Source organism: Leptodactylus fuscus, chromosome 2, assembly GCF_031893055.1.
Source record: "Leptodactylus fuscus isolate aLepFus1 chromosome 2, aLepFus1.hap2, whole genome shotgun sequence".
In the NCBI taxonomy this organism is placed as follows: Eukaryota; Metazoa; Chordata; class Amphibia; order Anura; family Leptodactylidae; genus Leptodactylus; species Leptodactylus fuscus.
In genome coordinates, this window is record NC_134266.1 from 139,142,829 (window position 1) to 139,158,292 (window position 15,464).

General features: G+C 41.5%; 1 protein-coding gene across 5 annotated transcripts in view; it reads left to right on the forward strand.

The window, feature by feature from the left end:
* Window positions 1-2,963: 2,963 nt before the first annotated feature.
* The window catches only part of CLTC (clathrin heavy chain), a 51,562-nt gene continuing 39,061 nt past the window's right edge, over window positions 2,964-15,464 (forward strand). For 3 of the 5 annotated variants that reach the window (XM_075264746.1, XM_075264747.1, XM_075264749.1), the window contains exons 1-2: window positions 2,964-3,281; window positions 12,782-12,989. In XM_075264746.1, coding sequence (XP_075120847.1) covers window positions 3,240-3,281; window positions 12,782-12,989 — 250 coding nt within the window. In that variant the 5' untranslated portion in view covers window positions 2,964-3,239. The remainder of the gene's footprint in view (window positions 3,282-12,781; window positions 12,990-15,464) is intronic. The other 2 variants (XM_075264748.1, XM_075264750.1) reach the window with 1 other exon arrangement.

A 15,464-nucleotide genomic window follows, 5' to 3' on the forward strand; every position in this document is an offset into this window, starting at 1 on the left:
TGGGAATTATATAGGAAGTTCTTATACTTCTACTTAATCCACTCCTGGCTTTGGCTCAAAAAAACGCAGCAAAATCTGCAACCAAAGAAACTGAGTTTCCGCAATGTGGGGCGTTAGCCTAAATGCATTTTTTATTTATTTTTTTTAAACTCATTTATTGAGAATTGTACATCACAGTATACAGTACAGAAATACAATGATAGTAAAAAAACAAAATAAATACAATGAAGTTCCGTGCAAAAGACATCAAAAATGTACAAACGCAAAGAAAAAATAAATAAAAGAAACAATCGAAACTGTAGTTGCGGAGTCCATAATCCTGAAAAGAAAAATCAGCCTAAATGCACTTTTACTCTACTCCCAGCCCCAAACAGATATATAGCATGTTACCTGCAGAGTCTAGATACTGCTTATTCCTTGCCTCAACAAGCAATGGCCATGTTAACACAGAGCCCTGGAAACCAAGTCCTCGTTTACTACTTTTTTTTTTTTAAATACTGTAATTCAATGGAGTTAAACTTTCAATTGACATTTCAAGATATGCTGCCAAGAGAGTGTACTTTGACAAAAACACTTTCTGGTCACTATATGGCTTGTATTGTGTATAAATTGTATATTTTGCAGTTTTCCCCTTTGCTGGCTGTATTTTGTTTAACTCTGAGCAAGTGTTTGAAGATTCGTTGCTATAATGTCTCCTTGAGGCTGAAGACCTGTGAAAATGCTGCATTGCCTGCAAAGTAAATGGGATTCGGGCTGAGTGCAGGAAAAAATATGAAGTGGAAAAGCTGTGTTTCCAAAGTCAATTATACCTGTGGAAACGCTAGCGATTTCCCTATAGGTATAATATCAGCAGAAAGTCTTTGATGACAAAAATTGCGAAAACGTGATGAAAACACTGCGGAAATAAAACTCACTAGGCTCTTTACTTCATGGACTTCTATGAGCTAATACTTTTTTAGGCTAACAGTCTGTCTTGGGAGACCAATACACATTTACCAGAGAAAAACTGTTTTCTGAGGGGGCAGAAGTACAACTACGCCATGTGGAGCCCCAGTGTTAGGCTGAGACCCCTTGTTGCGGAAATGCAGCTTTTTTTGTTGTAGATTTTGCTGCATTTTTAAGCCAAAGCTAGGAATGGATTTATCAGAAGGTAGAAGTATAAATACGTACTTTATATTCCTCATTACTAATGTAGACGTTCTTGGCTTTGGCTCAAAAAACGGCATAATCTGCAGCAAAAAAAAAAAAAAAAAAGCTGTGTTTCCTCAATGTGGGGCTTCAGGCAGAGACCCCATGCTGTGGATTTGGAGCATGAGAGTAAAAGATGAAAATCAAAAAATGGCTGTGGCAGGAAGGGGTTAAAGGAGAAAAAGCTCCCCACAATTCATTAAACAATTTCTCATGAAGACAGCAATACTGTAAATTGCTATTTCGCTTTGGAGGACAGAGTTTGCATTTGCAGAGCCACTAGATTCCCTATACAGTGGAAACACCCAAAAAGTGACCCCATTTTGGAAACTACACCCCTCACAGAGTTTATCAAAGGGTATAGTGACGTTTCCCCTCCCACACTCTCCTAAGCCACAAGCCCGCCTCCTAACCAGGGAGGCGGGGGCAGCGAGGCGAAGAGAACCGAGAACAGCGGGGACTGGACCAGCGATCTGTGCAAGTAAGTAGCTACTAGAGATGTTAGCTAGTCTCCCATTAGAATGAATGGACGCAGCCGGCGCACAGGGGGTTGAGCGGCCGGATGCCGGCACAGGCTGTGCGCCGGCTGCATCCATTCATTCCTATGGGACCTAGCTAACATTGTTAGCTTTTCCCACAATGCTTGGCCAGTAGCAAAGCATTGTAGGAAATAATCCTTGATCTCGATCCCACCTAAAAAGATCGTGTTTGGAATTCTGATCACGATCATGAAATTTACTCAACTGCCGATCGGAATCTGATCTTTTCCGAACACGATCGCTCAACCCTAGCCAGGGCACATATTGGGAAAGACAATCATGCACTGAATTTAGTGCACTGTTTGCGCTCTAGCGGTATATAAACTGCTCATTCGGGAGGACATGAAAGGCCCTCTTTAAGTCCTCATATGGCTCTGTGAATGGGAAAAAAAAACCCATTATGGGCTTTGGAAGGTGGCGTCAAAAAAATGCCAAGGGTGGACAGGAGTTAATAGCACATCTAGTTACTATTCTGTTTTGCCTGTAGAATGCAATGGACTTCAAAGAAACTTGTGGCAAAATGTAGTGTAGCAGATTTTTCTTTGGCTACTTTCCAGCCTGGGAAATAATCTCATCTCCATTGATCCCAGCCGGTGTGAAAGCCCCTTGCAGGCAGGAAGTATTATCTGGCCCGCACTAATGACCTTAGTCAAGGTTACAAAGCCTCAGACACACGAAGAAAAAGTTTCTCCGGTAGTGATGTCCTGTCCGAGCACGGTCAGCCTGTACCGTGTCTGACGGCGGCTCTAGCGGCCTCACAGGGCTGGGGCATCGGCTGGAGTTGACTTGTGACACTCCCTGTGTGATGCACATAAACGGCAGTACCGCCTAGGGCCGCTCAGTGACCGTGTGAGGCAGTCCTGGGCGGGATACTGCTGCTCAGGTGACTGACAGGTAGCGCACAACACACTGACACTCGGCCCCCTCAGTCTCAGCACCAGGCAACATCCAGCGTCATGTGATCACCAACTCAAGGCCAAGGTACAAATTTTCCGGAAATGACGTCACGTCACCCAGTCGCATGATGTGGCAAAATTAAAAAGGAAGGAAGAAAAATAATCCCGGGTGTTGGATATAAACGTTCACACGGAGCTAATCCCACAGTGTTCTATATGAACCATATCTAATATAAACACGCCGCAGTAGTAAAGTATTGCATTCACTAAGGGAGAATTTAGTAGCGCCGTAATCTGAGAACTATAGTGATATCCCTCCGCCGGGCGTTGAGCGTACGGCAGTGGCGCTATAGGTGGTATTCTTGCGCGTAGAGGGGGCGGGGCGCTGAGTGAGGGTGAAGCTGTCGTTCCGGATTGCAGAGGCAGCTCCCCCGTTTCCGCCATTGCGGCTCCTGCCCGATACTCTGTGAGGAACAGCCGGAGGACGCCCTCTCATAGACAGGCGGCGCACCGAGGACATCTTTCTACCATTCCCAGTCGCTGAGAGAGTGAAGCAGCCAGAGGTGGGAGGTGACGGTCCGGGGAGAAGAGAGAAGCAGCAGAGCTCGTAACCGCCATGGCTCAGATACTACCCATCCGCTTCCAGGAGCACCTGCAGGTACCGGAGCGTAGCCCGCCGAGCCCAGGGCCCTGTCATAGGGGGCCGTGCTGAAGCTGCTGGTGGGAGGCTGATGTGTGGGCCGGGGAGGAGGTCGGGGAATCTGTCATTACTGCCAGTGCTAGTGACTAGGCCGGCCGAATGAATTAACCTCACACCCTGTGAGCGGTCTCCTTCACACCAGCCCGGCATCCCCTCTCAGCCGTCCGCCCAGGTCCCCTCTCAGCCCCCGGTCGTGTCCCCCTGACCCCGGCTTCCGCGTTGTGTACTCATCGTGCAGGGCCGTATATATGAGGCTGATGTCATGGGTGCAGATGTATTAATATATCAGAGGTGCTGGGATGGGGCTGTGGGTAACCTTGACCTCTGCCTCTCCTCACTGCTCATCTATATGGTTCTCATTCGGAGCGATGGCTGCAGGCCTGCTAACCCCTTCCCTGCTGATGTCATAGGCTGAAGGCGGAAGAGAGTCATAGGTGTATAGGAGGGAAGGGAGATCTCAGGCAGGTGGATAGCAGGTCTTATGCATGACCAGTAGGGAGTGTCACTGTGACAGGCATTGTGTAATGTATGTGCACTGACGAATGAATGACTATAAGCTGGATTGTAAAGGGCAAAGATTCTTATAGAGCAAATGGAGGCCTGGCTCACTGACCTGTCACTGCTCCTCTTCCCAGCTAATAGTATAGTGTCTACAGGTAACAATATTACCCACAAGGCTGCACACAGGTTGCTGAATGAGCTACAATGTGTAAAGTGCATCCATTGCCTTGTTTTCTTCTTCACCCCTTGCAGTCCATAAAAGTTTAACCAGACAGAATAACACTGTATTCGGCAGATTTCTAATGAAGTGGTAGCAAACAAGGCCCTGAACAAATCTAAAAGATGCCATAACAAAGTGCTACTGTCTCTTAGTGAGCCCTAGACTGGTCATTATATAAAAGTCAATTGGGGGGGGGGTTGTATGTGAGACCACCTAAGATATATGTGCAGGACTTTATGCCACAAATGCTGAATGCAAGTTATGTGGGGGGGGGGGTAAAGGTAGTTTTCTCTGGACAAAAGCTATACAATACTGGTCCAAATCTATTAGATAATGGTTGGCTTCCTCCTTTTTTCTTTCTTCTTTTTTTTTTTTTTTTTTTTGGGGGGGGGGGGGGGTTTGATTAGAATAACAAGTTCTTCATGGGCATCATATAAACTCCCTTATTTGACCTTGACTCTATTGGACATTCCTCGTGAGCTGTGAAAAAGATTACATTAAATAAATGTTCCCATTTAACACATTTATGGCATATGTAGGATGTGTAAATGTGCAATACATGAGGGTTCCACCTATTACAAAATCAGGGCCTAGCTGTTGGATCTCTCATAGACTTGAAAAGAGGGTGCTTCACTTGCGTGATGTGCTGTCAGCTCTCGGTGGTTACAAACAGTTGTCATCAGAACCCCTTTCTTGAGATGGTGGGACCCTTATGTGTTGTACACTTATGTCATATTCTGTGGATACACCATAAACGTCAATAGAAGTTCCCCTTTAAAGCTGGGTTTTCACAGAGCGTTCTATTTGTGTGGTTTGTTTTTTTTTGGTGTTTTGTAAATGTAAAATTCATGTGGGCTTTTAATTAAAAACACAAAGTATCTGCAAATATAAAATTGTTGTCGTGTGCAGCTATTGCTTTGTGTTTTTAATTTACAATCACATAAAAAAAAGCAAGTGGGTATTTTTTGTTTTTAATTTAGTTGCATTTTTCACCTACATTTAAAGAGGTTGTCCAGACTGAAAACTTTATTTATTTTTTTCTAAGTATGCTGGGGGTTGTTGAGAGGAAAAAAAACCTCTCAGGCAAAAATTACACCTGTGGCGTGGAGGGATCGGGGTCAGGTGAGTATAAGTTGTTGTTTTTTTTGGGGGGGGGGTTATAAATTATCACAAGGGTAAGGACACATGTTCAGGTTTCTTGCTGCTTTTTATGGAGCCCAAACCAGGTGTAAATAATAGAGAGAACCTAGAAGGGCGCTTTCATGCTCTGCAATTAAAAAGCTGCTTGTTTTTGTTGCAGACTTTGCTGCAGTTTTTTGAGCCAAAGCCAGGAGTGGGTTGAGCTGAAGGGAGAAGTATAATGGCTTTTTATATTTACCGTTACCTTTATAGCCACTACTAGATTTTGTTTTAAAAACCACAGTAAAATCTGCACTGAAAAAAAAAATCAGATTTCCACAATATGGGGCCTTAGTCTAAATGATGTTTTGATGCAGATTCTTAATGTTACAGGTGTCTAATAAGATACTGATCCCACTTCTGAGGCAAACAGTGGTCTTCTGACTATTGTGCTGCCTGATGTGGTGAGAATGAATGGTATGTGTGCAGCTCACTTCTATGGGAATAATACAAACAGCCTGCTGGCTATGCTCAGCGGATTGTGTGTCTCTTACAGAAATGAATGGAGAGAACTGCAGACATGTATGGCCAATTCTCCATTCATTCTTTGCCTGGATACAGTTAGGGAATATATTCGTACTTATCATATAATATGCCATGAATGTCTACAGTGGGAACAACCCTGTCACTGGCACACACATTAAAAAGCAAAGTTTTTAATTTTGGCCCATGGGGGTGCTCCGACTGAAAACTTCATGCCAGCTGTGGATAGTGTATAAAGATAGAGGCAATCATCCAGAAAATGGTTTAAAAGAAAAAAGTTAAAAACATATAGGAAACATATCCAGGGAGAAGACTGAGGTGTCTTACACGTTTCAAATCCTAGACATGGGGTTCTTGGTCATGGCATATAGGGCTCAAAATATGTAAGAGAGACCATGATCTTCTCCCAGGATGTTTCATATGCTATGACTAAGGCTAGACTCAAACAAGTGAATTTTACCTTTAATCAGTACAGGACTGTGTGTCGCTGGGCGGCAGGGACTACTAGCATTATACTTACCTTTGATGCTAGGAGTTCATCCCCCAGGATGAATTTCAGACTGGTAAATCCGGCTAATACACGGACAGAGTTTCACAGGGAGACCACGGACTTTTCCTTAGGGCATGTTAGTTTTTGTTTTTATGTTTTTTTTTTTTTTTTTTTTATAAAATGTGAATATTTTTAAACGACTGCCTGAGTGCTGGATGATAAAGGTTTTCTAGCGTGTGTTTCCTGCAAGTAGCCATAATTATTCATTACAAGGTTCTTTAGACTTGGGTCTCATTCACACTTCAGGAGTGGATAAGGAAAGAAGTGTAAATGTAACAGGTGTCAGTGCTGAATTATAGCAAGCATGAAAGAAGTACACATGACCAAATGTACTATACTGATGTGCATAGGAGAAGCTAAAGAAGCAGGCCATTGTCTAGAATAGTTAGGCCTAATTCACATGTGATGTCCATGATATTCACAGAGAGAACCTTGCCCTGCTCACCTGCTCTTCAAGTCTTTGGATGGATAGGGTGACACACAGATGTGATCAGTTTTTTTTTTTTGTTTTTTTTTTTTGGGGGGGGGGGGAGTTCACAGACCCATACACTTTCATTAGTGGAGAAAAAAATGTGCCTATATTGTTTTTTGCAGGCTGGGTTGTATGACTTCTGTGAAAATTGCAGATGCCACATGTATGTGATTCAAACGTGTGAAATAGTATGACTGTCTATATCCATAGGTGACAATTGCAAAGCTCCGATTGAGAAGGTGTGCTTGGGGTAAAATGGCACTTGGTTTGACAGCATGGCAGCACATATTGTCGTAGTCATTTTGTATTTCGAGTCTACTTGTTGTGCATAGGAGTTCTCAAGTCTGTTGACAATGTCATCTCTGACTGCTTGGTTCCTCAGTTCAGGTTGTGACAGGTTGTTTTTCTCTCCTTACATGAACACTGTTGCACGTTGTTAGACTTGGGTTATAAAGTCTGCAGAGTTATGAGTTTAGCTCTGGGCTGTAATATGGGATACAACTGACAATCAGCACCTACTGATCACAGGAGCAAAGGTGCTGTTGCCAAAAGCTGTGGTTGGAGTGCATGCTCATTCAAACCCTATGGTATGCCAGGAATACCTTTTCTGCCAGTCCCATTGGTTATTAAATGAAATGACAGTGTGTGTGCTTAACCCCTAGTTCATTCAAGTGGAGACACAGGACCTCCCCCTCCCTCCCCCCCCAAAAAAAAAAAAAAAAAATTCTTGTGATTGGTGTAGGTCACAATAGTAGGATCCCTCACCATTCAAGTACTGGTGGATAGGCGATAAATTGCAGTCATAAGGGAACGCCTATAACAGGAATTTGTCAGTAATAAATTGGTTATACACCTAATTACAGGATCTTGTAGAAGTGATTCTACAGTTTCCAAATATGTTTCTTATTGACCTTTGCGACCCTATTTTCATGTAACTCTCCAATTTATTTATATGCAAATGACAGGAAAAGTACTTTGCCTGGGAATGTAGAGCTGAGTCCAAAGCCCAGGCAATCAAAGGCATACCTTCGAAGCACTTTTCCACTTACTTGCATATGTCTGGAATGTTTATATACATGAAAATGGGGCTCCAAAGCTGTATAACTGAGGCAAATTTGGAAACTGTAGAGTGACCTCTACAAGGTACGGTGATTAAGTTTATAACCAACTTGTTGCTGACAGACTCCCTTTAAGTGGTTTTCCCATCTCACTTTCACCAGTTTGCCTTGTCTCTTCTTCTCACTTCCTATATTCTTCAACAAGCTGGGGGAGGGGGCTAGTAGATATAGACATTTACTGCGAGAGATTTATTATGGTTACTATTATGATAATGCTGATCAAATAATATTCACAGTACATGTATTAGATTACAGATATGGAGAGCACAGTCCAAGCCTTTATCAGCAAACTGCAATTAGCTTACCTGATTGTCCAGACACACAGCAGAGGATAAACTGGGAGAGAATTCTGGCATCTAGCCCCCTACCCCCACCCCGCATAGACTCCAATGGGCTTTGCCATTTTTATACTGAAACCTTTAGAGAGGGAAGTCTTCTGTGCAGGACTTTTCTCTGCTGGTTTCTGCGGTGCAGATGTGAGCATATCCTAAGCTAGCAATTTAAATAGTATCCTTGAGATGGGAATACCCCTTTAAATACTCTTTCTTTGATCCTACAAAAATAAGGACCGCTCACCTATGGATTGTTAAAGTATGGTTGTTGGGACACTCGCTGCCAATGAGAGCAGTCGGCCCTAAATACCTGCTATATGGCCCTCCTGATGGTTTTGTTTTAATATTTTTTTTTTTTCCCTAGAAACCCATCCATGCTTTTGAGACGTCTGGGTAATTTAAGGATTTAGCTGTGAGAATATCAATTCACATTAATGGGCTTAGAACCGTCAGATGTCTTGAGGACTGGTAGTGTATAGATGCAGTGAACAGGGTTAGTCTTTACTCTGAAGCAAAACTGGGAAACGGATACTTGCTATTCCTCTAGGACTGATGGAATGGATGCATTTTTAATGATGTGTTCAGATGACCAGCCGTATTGAGTACCAGTTTCATTAGTAGAAATAGACATAAATAAGATGGCTCTGGTAGAATCTATATGTAATGTATAACAGATCTCCCTCATCTATTGGTGCAGCATCCTGGATGGCATTATTCTATGATGGGACTTGCACTTTAGGACTTTTGCCTACCGGTTAACTAATTTCACACTAATCTGTCATTTACATTATAAGAACAAATATCTGTTTGTCTTTTATGGATATCTTACAGCCTAAAATATTTCACCTCCATATTTGGCAAATGTGTAAATCAGGTATCCAGAAAGATTTTTATAAACGTTTGGACCTTACCAAGCAGTACCAGGCTATACAATCACTAACACACACAAATACCGCTCCCATATAGAAATGAGGTATTGCAGCAAAACTCTGGAATGATTTCAGGTGTATTGTTTCTGCATCCTTAAGAAACAGGTGTAGTGAAATAGAATGATGTAGCCTTGAGGGTGCAGAAGGGTGTAAAAGTGCTTTACCTTCTGTCCTCTGAGGCTACTTTTGTATAGTTTACATCTTGGTTAGCGATCAATGATGTCTAGTCATGCCTCTTTGGAGCTCCGACACGTACAGTTTGTAGACTTTGAGAGTGGGTACTGGGGGACAGAGAGAAGCAGAACGGCCGTTTCAACAAATTGATAGCAGATATCGAGAGCAGTGGTTACATGAGGGCCCAAACACACAGAGAATGGGCTTTGGATAGTCCAGACAAACCACCCATAATAAGAATGGCTTGATCAGCTGACAAGCATGGGCAGGTCACAGCATCTTGGTGTTTAGCGAGGGAAAGACCTTTCTCATGCCCTCGGCCTCGTTGTTTGCACATCTGAAAATAGTACCAAAAAAACCCTACAGTTCACCCTACAAAAAGCCATCATACAACTGTCAACAACCAAAAAAAAAAGTTATGGCATGTCCCTGGTATAACATAACCTATATAATTATGTTATCATGATAATGATGCGTTGGAAAAATTCACCATGTCATCTTTAAAGTATGGTAAAAAAATTTAACACAAAAAATGACAATTGCATTAAGGCCTATTCTAGAGTTTGCCCTTCAAGTGCCTTAGTGAGACACTGGCTATATGTACTGTGTCCTTGCTGGTGGCTAACCCCCTGTGATGTACTGTAGCAGCATAGCGTGTACGATTTTCTCAAATCTCATGCATATGGTAAAAACTATGACTTTATAAATAGTGAGGAGTCACTGTCCTGGTAAATTATCGCTATGTATTTACCAGTAAGCTGCCTGTGCTGACAGTTCCAGAATAATAGTTAAATCAGTGGTTTTTGATGAAACCTTTCATTTTTCTAACCTTGAAGTATGACCGTGTCACCCTGTATATTCTGCTGAGGCAGCACAAAATCATTGCACACTGCACCCTGTCCATTTCCAAGGAAAGCGCTTAATGTTTTCTCTGTAAAAACCACAATTCTATATTGCACATCACTCTGCACCCCCTTCTTAAGCTGACAGAATGCATATAGATATCTAGCATGAAACAAGGTCATTGGAGTCCCTAAGGAAATGCAGCCACAGCACACAGATAAATAATATTGATGTGTTCACTGAGTGATGAATTACACTAAATGTAATAGTAATATGAGTTATTAACGTTTGGTGTCATTGACACCTATGTGAAAATGTATTGGCACATTATTACATGTTTGTCCCACAAAATAGACTCTGATCACTAAATGTAAGATTTTATACATAGAACCTGAGTTGCTTTTTAGGATTTTATTGAAGAATTGTTACGCCATTGACTTCAGTCTATAAAAGTATCCCATTCCATCTACCTGGTATAGAAATTTAACATTTTTACCTTTTTTGATTGTTTTAAGACACTCCCCTATTTGTTACTACATCATGCCACTGAATTTAGGTGTTGGTTATTCATGCATTAACAATCCTGATTGGATAGAGACATATCCTTTAGCCCATGTGAGACAGGAAGGCATGGATGAAAAATAATTGGGGGGCAGCACAGTGGCTCAGTGGTCAGCACTGCAGCGCTGGAGTCCTGGGCTCAAATCCTGCCAGGAACAACATCTGCAAGGAGTTTGTATGTTCTCCCCGTGTTTGCATGGATTTTCTCCCATTCTACAAAGACCTACTGATAGGAAAAAAATGTACATTGTGATCCCTATATGGGGCTCACAATCTACATAAAAAAATAAATAAAATTGAAATGGCCGTTGTCCATTAATTGAGCAGACTTACGATTTAGGTTATTTCTGATTGCCAAGACCTACAATATGAGCATGTTTGAATTCACAAGGCTATGATATGCATGTATTATGTGACCCTATTACTACCACAAATCCTAATGGCTTTTACTTATAGCATCCCTATCGATCTATAGCCTCATCAATCTAGTTTTGTTGACTTGCATTATTTCTGCTTGTAGTGAATGTGAAATGACTTGAGGACTTTCAGTTGTCGGTGCATTTGAGGGTTTAGTTTTGTGAAATACACTGGGAAATCCGTTGAGAACAATAGTTGACATCCTGTTGTTGAGTATTGAAGTAAAAGAATGCGGTCTGGTCAGCAGATCTGTGTCCTTCCTTACAGCACCCGGCCTGAATCTGCTGACAACTTTAGGGAAACTGGTGGAAGAATCCTAGTCAGCACGTTTTTGTTTTTTTTATGGGGTTTTTTTTTTCCTCTCCTGTAATATCCAGCTATGTGCTTTTCTTTGCAGCACCCATGAGGTGACACTACTTCTAAAACAGATCCTCAGAATTGGGGATGGTAGTCCTAATCTGCCCACTTTGCATTGTTTGAGTAGCTGGAGCATTCTAGGTTTGACAAGAAATGTTTGTTTTTCCAGTAGTGAATGCATAGGTAAAGATCTTGCAGACGTGGCGGCAGGTTTTGACACTATAGGACGTGGTTCCTTGGTATTTTCTTGCAGTTAACAGATGGTTGAGTTTTGTTGTGATTATTTAAGGTAAATCTGTCTTGACTAAGTTGATTGGATACAGTGGTGTATAAGCCTGGCATCCAGTAAGAATACCATCTGCTGCCCGTTATAGAAATAGCAACATGAATTCTACATATCTTCGGAGAATCATATTTCTCATCCTGTGCTGTTTTCTCTTTAATGTTCATTTAAATGTGAGGTTTGCAAATACGTTTTAGAATGCAGTATTCTCTATTGTAGATGTACCTAGAGGCCAATTTTACTAATACTATTATATTGTCAGGAGACCCCGTTGCGGGTGATGTGCCTTTCCACTGGGCATTGGCCACACTCGCGCTATTATTGTTAGAGGTTTTAACACATTTTGAAAGATTATCATTAAAGGGGTTGTCCAGACAAAAATGGACGACCTCTTTAACTTTAAATCAGCCGGAAGCAGTGAAAAAAAAAATCTCATACTTTCCTGTCCCTGATGGCCCGGTGTCCTCCCGACACGTTCCGGTTCTTCTGCCCTACAGATCTCTTCCAGAGAGCTGCAGATTGGCCTCACTGAGGCCAATAAGGGAAGGTCATCCGATGTCACTACCTGTGACAGAACAGGTCTCTTTCGGAAGCTGCCTATTGGCCTCAGCAGTCACATGAGACCAAGGGAGCCAATCCATGGAACTCTGGAAGAGAACTGTTGAGCAGAAGAACTGGAACGTGCCAGGAGGACACTGGAGCATCGGGGACAGGTGAGGGGTTTTTTTTTTTTTCCTCCAATGCTCCGAGCTGTTTTAAAAGTTGAAAGGGGTTGTCCATTTTTGCCTGGACAACCCCTTTAGGCCTATGGCCTAATAGTCTTTAACAGAAGTTCTGTTATATCTGTTTTTGGTTGTGTCTACTTTAAGTAATAACTTATTTAGTAAACAATGTTGTAGAAGTTGTATATTTGTCTAGGATATTATTATGATTATTTGTTTGTTTTTTTCCTTCCTAAAATTTGCTGTTATAATGTCATGACTCGTCTACAAAAGATACTAACTTGATATTGTTTTTTTTTTTTTCTTCTGTACTTTAGCTCCAAAATCTGGGTATTAACCCAGCTAATATTGGCTTTAGTACACTCACCATGGAGTCTGACAAGTTCATCTGCATCAGGGAGAAGGTCGGTGAACAAGCCCAAGTAGTCATCATTGATATGAATGACCCCAGTAATCCTATCCGTAGGCCAATATCAGCTGATAATGCAATCATGAATCCAGCCAGCAAAGTCATAGCGCTAAAAGGTATTGTTGGATTTTGACTTTACTTTGTCTGTATTAGTTATGTGTTTGGAATATCACAATATTAATTTAATGCTTGTCTATGGCTCCTGCATTGTGGCTAAGACTTTGATAGAGCACGTGCACTGACCTATTATAGAGGTGCTGTATGTGGAACTCTGCCATACATTGTAGGTTATGTTAAGATGACCACTAATGTATGGATCTTTCTGGATCTTCGTTCACCTCATTTAAGTGAACAATTTTTGGAATATGCATGCAATGACAAGAAAATATGACTGCATGCTAAAATTGCATAGAGAGTTTAAGAGTGGTTAGTGGATGCTTGCAATGTGTGATTGATATTAGTCCAAAACTAAGAGTTTTTGTGCAGATTTCCACATGCAGTAAAATCTGCAATCTTTTTTTTTTTTTTTTTTTTTTTTTTTCTTAGAGGGGCTTGTTAATAATGACTAATGATTTGACTATTGCTAGTATGGGCCATCAATTGTTGATCTTTAGAAATCTGAACCCCAGCAATCATCTGTAGGAAAAAGCTCACTTCCCTAGTTTAAAGGGGTTTTCCTCTCTAACAATAATATCCATATGTCATTATATACAATGCTGTCATATACTTGATCCATTTTTATAGTAGGCTGTCCAGTGGTTTGATAAAGGTCCAATAAAGGGTATGAAACGTCACCTGCCTTACTTTTGTATCAAAGATAATAGAATAAAATTACATAAATTGCAATTTTTTTTTGGCCTTGTTCTTACTTTATATCCACAAGGTTTGTTATAAATGTCTTATTGATGCTGGTCCCACTTGCCTTCTAGCTTATGTGAGTGAAGAGGGGTCACACATAGTTCTCTCAATGCATTTCAATTCTATGTCCCCAAGCGGACTCCCCGAACGAAATACTGAACTCAGATGTGAACTGGGCCTGAGTCAAAGCCAGGAGTTAGATAGTAGATGAGGATGGATGAAGACAAAGGTCCCTCAAATCAAACCATATAAAATCCCTCTTAGTTAATTCTGGATCAACTTGCCAAAATCTAAAATCCATTACCCATAATATTTTTCTGTTCGGGAAGAACATCCAGACCTTCTCTGCATTTGCTCATTGAATCCATCATCACCACTTCCAGGGGCAATGAGTCCCATATCCTTGCTGTTCTTACAGTAAAGAATCCCTGTCTATGTTGCTTATGAATCTTTCTCTCCTCCAGATGTAGAAGATGTTCCGCCTGTGCTCCAAGCACTCCCGCGTCATAACCTCTCGCTGCCCCTTAGTTAATCCTGTTCACGTCCCTCTTCATTTTCTCATGGTCTTATGCCTTGTGTAGGCATCCAGTGCTGTTCTATACACCGACTGCGCATGCTCCACCATTTTGCGGTGGTTTGTTACATGCTCATGACGTATGATGCTGCAGTGCTCGCAGCACAGGTGGAAGGCCCTTTGTGCTCCATGAGCGTAATTTGCATATCGCAATAAACAGATTTTTACAGAAACAGCGGGGAGAAGAAGAGAATGGTAGGTAGGAGTAGAATAGCCTTTTTAAAGGCTATTCCAACGTGCTATTAGTTCAAAAGGTGATTTTCTAATGATAGAATCCTTTTAAGCTGATTTAATTGCCTTTCTACAGATTTTATTGAAGAGGGCCTTCCATGTCCTCTATGGTAGGGAGTATTATACACCATATCAAAGCTGATGGTGTGCTGAATTCTCATGTGCTGGTTTTAGTCCCATTGTTTTTAGTCATTTTATTTTATTATTTTTCCAACTTAGGAAATACATTCAGTTAATGTTCTGTTAAAATTTCCCATCAAGACCACCGCACCAGCCACTCATTGTTTGCCTTTAAACTCTACAGTTATGTTGAGGCATCTATAGATGCCAATAAGAATTTTATCAGTGGTTACACATGTGCAATTACACATCTTCAGTCTTCAGCAATTTTTAAGACATTTATGGTTTATCCTGTCGATATAGCAGTAATGTGTAGAGAAAACCCCTTTAAGCTCTCCATATCCTTCACCTTACCTATACAGTAGTTCTGTCCATCTGGTGTGCTGGGTGCTACTCGGTGGCCCCCATTTGCTTGAATGGTTCTGTGTTGCAGAGGTCAGCCCACCCCCAATTTTAGTATATATAATAATTGTAGTCTTCAGTTATTTTGGAATTTGACATAGAGCTTTGCAGGTTACATTTGTAAAGGACAGTCTTGGGGTATGTTAATACAGAATGTTTTGCAGGCTGATTTTGAGGCAGAATCCCATTCATTTCAGTGGAAGTCGGTAGCAGTTTTCTCAGCTACAGGGAAAAAGTGACAAGACCTATCTTGTGGTAGATACTTCCTTGAATTCAATGGGAGGCGGGCGGAAAAAAGGCATCAAAACACTTTTTTTTTTTTTTTTTTTTTTTTTTTTTTTTTTTTTTTGGGTGGGGGGGTCCAGGTCCACACAGTGTGCTTGTTTCCGAATTCCTTCAGCAGGTT